We start from the raw sequence: 6014 nt of genomic DNA, 5'->3' as shown, positions 1-6014 counted from the left end.
AGAGCACATTTCTAAGAACTCATTGGCTAATGAAGAAAAAGGCTGTAAGGTTGGAGATGCAGTGTTCCATACTATATTTGGTAGGTTAAAATCGCCAAACAGAAATAAAGGTAACGTGGGATAACGGCATGTAACGATGTTAATGATATCATGTACCTCATTTACGAAGTTAGATGAATGGTTTGGGGGGCGGTAACAAACATCAATGATTATCTTCTGGTGGTTTAGTTCAACGATGGCCCAAACCATTTCTAAGTCAGTAGATACATGAATACACTGGGATGCAAGATCTTTCGAAATGGCTAAGAGCACGCCGCCTCCCTGTCGCATTGTTCGGTCACAACGATAGAGTGAAAAACGATGAGCGGTCTGAAAAAGTTCGTGATCTTGAACCTGTGAATGCAGCCACGTTTCTGTAAGCACTAAAATATCGGTATTGCAAGTATCTAAGACAGAAGTTAAGGAAGCGCGTTTATTCATGATGCTACGAATATTAGTAAAAAAAACTGATACGTGGGACGCGTCTTGTCCACTTCCCCTCGCGCTTTCCTAATTTGGGACGTGTTCACAATCAACATGCTCGCCGCTATCTCGTGGTTCGTACGCGGCATTTTCGCTGATGGTGTCTGTTGCCGGGTCATAGACGAACTGTTTTTTATTCATGATTAGTTTAGTGTATCTTAACTGGAAAGTACATGGTTGGGGCTGGCTTTTAGCGTACTCAATGAGTTTTTTTCGGTCATGGCGTGTGGCGGGCGAAAAATCTTCGGAAATAGAGACATCATTTTCTTTTAGCTTTGCTCGCGCGGAAAGTACTTTGTCTTTTGTTTTCGTGCTGGCGAACTTGACAACAATTGGGCGACACTTATCGGGCGTGTAGCGACCTATGCGATGGGCGCGTTCTATTGCTGTGTCGGGTAGGCTGTCGATTGCTTCGGCTAGTGCTGCCCTTACGTTCGACTCTGACTGTTCCCATGATTCGCGAGAATCAGGGATTCCATGAAAAATTAAATTATAGCGTCGAGATCTATCCTCAAGTTCGTTAACACGCAGTTTTAAAGAGTCGAGCCGATTTGTCTGGACTTGTGCTGACACTTGAATTCCAGCAATGTCATCATCGAGACGGTCTAATACCTTTGTTTTTTCTTCAAGATTGTCTAACCTCGTCTGGATTGCCTCAATTTTGGTCTCGATGTTCTTTTGACCAACCTTAATTGCCTTAACGTCGCTAACCAACTCGGCCTGGCCCTTAGCGGATTCTACAGATCGTGCCTGGAGGTCCTTTAATAGCCGAAAAAGAACTTCCATCTGCTCCGAAGGATTGGCGGGCAAATGTTGCAGTTCAAGTAATGCTTCAGTATTACGCGTGGTGGGCCCCGGATTAGTCTCTACATCACCGGAGCGCAGTATGAGCATCGCCATTGAGAAACAATCGCAGACAATTTCACAAAGCACTTGTTGGCACGGAAGCAATAGCAAGAACGGGTCGTCACTTTTCTTAGCATAAAGCGAAACGTTTTTACACACCTGCGAAGGGTAAAGATGCGCTGCATGAGCCATGGTGTTCCAAATGCTGCTTCCGTGCCAACTAAACGGACTGTCGCTCAGACAGCCGCTTAAATTGCCACTGTGATGTGACGTCAGAGTCGACGATGAAGGTACGTAGAAAGCCGGGCGCATTAACTGTAGTGGATCCAGGTGAAGATAGTTGAAGGGCTGCTGGTAGAATGCGTCATCGCTTGATTGTAGCAGCGGTGTGGAAATGTCATCCGCCGAGTATGTCGGGGGCGGACACAGCAGTACCAAGAACGCGAAGATCGTCTGCGAAGGGTAAAGATGCGCTGCATGAGCCATGGTGTTCCAAATGCTGCTTCCGTGCCAACTCTGGCTTGGGCCTTGCAAGTGTTTTCTAAGCAAGGATTTTTACAGAAAGGGTGGGGGGAGCGGGGGAGAATGTAAGATTTCGCCTGAGAAAGCCTAGAGTGCGGTTGGTGTCGGGAGATATTTTCACTACGTGAGAGGCAGTGGACCCGCAACAACGCTTATTCTTTCATCTTGAATAGCAGGTTTGAGCTGTCATTTTTGTGTCTTTTATTTTGCACTGCTCTCTGTCCTGCCTCTGCTGCCCGTGACGTTTTTGATATGTGTAGTGCTTTGTGTGCTGTTTGCTACATGACAGAAATTGCTGACCTAAAGCATGAATTCCGAAAGGAACTGAGGAAGCTAAAAATTAGCCTAGAGTACATCAACAAAGACTGCGAAGAAATGAAGCAAGAGTGCGACTAAATAAAAAAGGAAAATGCCGCACTTAACGCTTCTCACGAAGAATTGCTACAGGAGGTTGAAAATCTGAGAAAACAGGTGCATGTCAACTCTGTTAGAGTAACTGAACAGGATCAGTATTCTAGGATCGATTACTTTGAAATAAACGGTGCACCGTGTGATGATAATGAAAACCAAGAAGAGCTGCTTGCTAAAGTGGGCGACGCAGTGGGTGAGCCTATAGATAGGCATGATATCGAGGTCTGTCATCGGGTTGCTGTTTGGAACGACGCCGAAAGCAACAACATTGTTGCCGTCCTCAACAGCCGTGCGAAACGAAAACAAGTGATTGACAAGGCACGCAGCAAGAAACTAAACACAGAGGACCTGGGATTTTCACCCAAGGCGTCGGTGTTTGTGAACGAACACCTTTGTCCTCAGCTTAAGTTCCTGCTAGGAAAGACTATCGCAAGAAAGAAGGCAATGAGCTGGCGTTTTGCATGGGTAAAAGGCGGCAAAGTTTTCGCGCGGAAAACGGGGACGTTTCCAGTCACCCGCATTTCATGGGAAGCTGATTTGGAAATAGATTGTGTAAGCACCTCTTGCGCTACTCAGTGCATCTTCTTTACAGCTGATGAACACACCGAAAAATATCGCTTGCCCGAAAGACAGTGCGCACCTTGCCCTTTTACATTTTAATGCGCAGTCTTCAAGGGACAAATACGATGAAGTAAGAAAATGTTTGATGAGATTAGGTTCAAGTTTATATCATAATGATATCCGAAACATGGTATAAAACGCAAGAAGAAGTGCTTTGTCTACCAGGTTACAGCAGATTCTACCTAAACAGACCCTACAGGCGTGATGGGGGAGTAATGCAGTCGATATCAGAACAGCTGCCATGCGTAGTGCTCCCCCACTTCACAGCTATTGCTCCCGATTTGGAGACTCTGACGCTCCAATGCAAACAACAGCTATTACTCCAGATTACGAGACTCTGACGGTCCAATGCAAACAACAGCTATTACTCCAGATTACGAGACTCTGACGCTCCAATGCAAACAACAGCTATTACACCAGATTACGAGACTCTGACGCTCCAATGCAAACAATCTATATTTGTTGTTATTTATAGGCCGCCAGGTAGGAGTACTGATCAATTTTTGCCTACTTAGGAAGACTCCTGAATGTCGCGTGTTTGAATAAACTGCACATTACCATCGGTGGTGACCGCAACATTAACATGCTTCAGCCTACTCTAAACACGCAACATATGTGTCTGCTTCTAGACACTTTTCATTGTTCAACGGTAATAACAGAGCCTACACGCATCACTTGTCACTCAGAAAGTCTTCTTAAAAAATTCATCACAAATAACCCGGAAGGCTGTATCAAAGCCGGCGTTATAACGGCAGCTCTGGGTGCTAATCTGCATATTTTTATGCTTTGTAAGCCTGGTGAGCTATGTAAAAACTTCGAAAAGCCTTGTGAATCATTTTTAGTTCAAGAAATTAATGAAGAAACGCTTGAACGTTTCCGAACTGCAGTTGAGGAAATTGACTTTACATCTGCGCTTGAGTGTACTACTGCTGATGATCCCTACGACATTTTCTTGAGTTTGTTTAAACGTGCTTGCACAATTGTTTTAGGTATAAACCTATCAAAAAGCGCAAAAAATACCGCAAACCATGGCTCACTGAAGAATGTATTAGAATGATTAGTAAAAAAAAATGCGATGCATTTCAGTTATTGAAAACAAAAGTCCCCAATGACTTCATATCGTTTAAGAAATACAGACAGTGTAACAAAGGGGTTACGCAACTTAAAACGCGCATATTTTGAAATCTTTTTGGTCGCGTTGCAGTTGGGGGGGACGCTGTTTGGCGTGAATTTAAATCGGAATACACACTAAAGTGGAGACCTTGAAATTAGAATCAGTAATCAAAGTTTTAAAGGAAGAGAGCTAGCAAATAAGTTTAATGAATACTTTACGGCTTTAGCGAATAGCAACCGCAATGATAAAGCATCGTCCTACTTGGGTCTACCGAACGCCCACACTGCTTTTTTTGATCCAGTTACTCCATAATACAACATTTTTGGCGAGTTGGTTATCAACATTCATTATTACAGCGCAAAGACGGCACAGAACAAGAAGGGGACACAACAGCGCTGACTGTCAACTAAGTTTTATTCGAGACCAGTAGGGTTTTTATACCACCTGGCGATCAGAACAGGAAAACAAACATACAAGAATAGCTGTAGGCACGCGCAAGGATACAGTAACGGCGGTTATCCGGCTCGTGTCAGATTTCACAATCTAGATACTTCATCTCTTTCTGGGACAATGCCACTGATGGTGCGCTTATGCACTCGTCCTGCAGTATTAATCATAGCAGCTTCTATTATTTCTCTTGTTAATGTGTCTCGGTGTTTCCCTATGACACTGCATTGCCTGTACATCGGTTTACATTTATCGTCGCTGTCATCTTCTGCGCTGCAGTCCCTGCAATGTTTGGCTACGTGGCCTGTGGTAGCCACACGTGCGACATTGTCACTGTGCTCTTTTAGCCTTTTGTTGAGACAGCGGCCAGTCTGCCCGATGTATTTTTTCCCACAGGACATGGGCAGTGAATACACCACACCTTCTTTACATGGGACAAAATGATCCCCGTGTTTAACTTTACACCTGCGCGTTTCGTTAGTCGTGCAGTTAACTTTTTTGCACAAGCTGGAAAGCTTTGCGGGCGCTGAAAATACTACGTCAACGCCTGCCCTACTTCCAATTTTTCGGAGGTTGTGCGACACCTGCAAAGCTTTCCAGCTTGTGCAAAAAAGTTAACTGCACAACTAACGAAACGCGCATGTGAAAGTTAAACACGGGGATCATTTTGTCCCATGTAAGGAAGGTGTGGTGTATTCACTGCCCATGTCCTGTGGGAAAAAATAGATCGGGCAGACTGGCCGCTGTCTCAACAAAAGGCTAAAAGAGCACAGTGACAATGTCGCACGTGTGGCTACCACAGGCCACGTAGCCAAACATTGCAGGGACTGCAGCGCAGAAGATGACAGCGACGATAAATGTAAACCGATGTACAGGCAATGCAGTGTCATAGGGAAACACCGAGACACATTAACGAGAGAAATAATAGAAGATGCTATGATTAATACTGCAGGACGAGTGCATAAGCGCACCATCAGTGGCATTGTCCCAGAAAGAGATGAAGTATCTAGATTGTGAAATCTGACACGTGCCGGATAACCGCCGTTACTGTACCCTTGCGCGTGCATACAGCTATTCTTGTATGTTTGTTTTCCTGTACTGATCGCCAGGTGGTATAAAAACCCTGCTGGTCTCGAATAAATCTTAGTTGACAGTCAGCGCTGTTGTGCCCCCTTCTTGTTCTGTGCCGTCTTTGCGCTGTAATAATGAAAGTTACTCCAGATGTTTATTCTATATTTATGTATTTGAAGAATAGCAAAGAGCGCCACATTGATGGCCTTGTTATCCGCCCGATAAAGTTTGTGTTCGAGCTCCTGGTACCTGCTCTCATATATATTTTCAATAGCTGTTAGGCTACTGGTGTTTTCCCACAAAAAATACAGCTAGCCAGAGTCACTGTTGTGTTTAAGTCGGGAGACAAAAATGAGTTTTCAAATTATAGGCCTATTTCTATTAAAAGGATTGGAAAAAAGTCATTTGCAAAGAGTTGGATCGCTCTATGATAAGCATTCATAATATCCACCCAGCAGTT

General features: G+C 44.3%; 1 protein-coding gene across 1 annotated transcript; it reads right to left on the bottom strand.

The window, feature by feature from the left end:
* Nucleotides 1–209: 209 nt before the first annotated feature.
* Nucleotides 210–1982, bottom strand: LOC149345720 (uncharacterized). Its single transcript, XM_089585277.1, has one exon. The coding sequence runs from the start codon at nt 1852–1854 to the stop codon at nt 550–552; it is 1305 nt and encodes a 434-aa protein (XP_089441403.1). The 5' UTR covers nt 1855–1982; the 3' UTR covers nt 210–549.
* Nucleotides 1983–6014: the final 4032 nt, after the last annotated feature.

The sequence above is a fragment of the Amblyomma mixtum genome, chromosome 4 (genome assembly GCF_055824585.1).
Source record: "Amblyomma mixtum isolate Tamu chromosome 4, ASM5582458v1, whole genome shotgun sequence".
NCBI lineage: Eukaryota > Metazoa > Arthropoda > Arachnida > Ixodida > Ixodidae > Amblyomma > Amblyomma mixtum.
Note: the sequence above shows the minus strand (reverse complement) of the source record. Positions and strands in the feature narration are given on the sequence as shown.

Excerpts from the sequence above, each read along its gene's own strand:
- LOC149345720 (XM_089585277.1), bottom strand. The coding sequence starts at position 1,854 with ATGGCTCATGCAGCGCATCTTTACCCTTCGCAGACGATCTTCGCGTTC.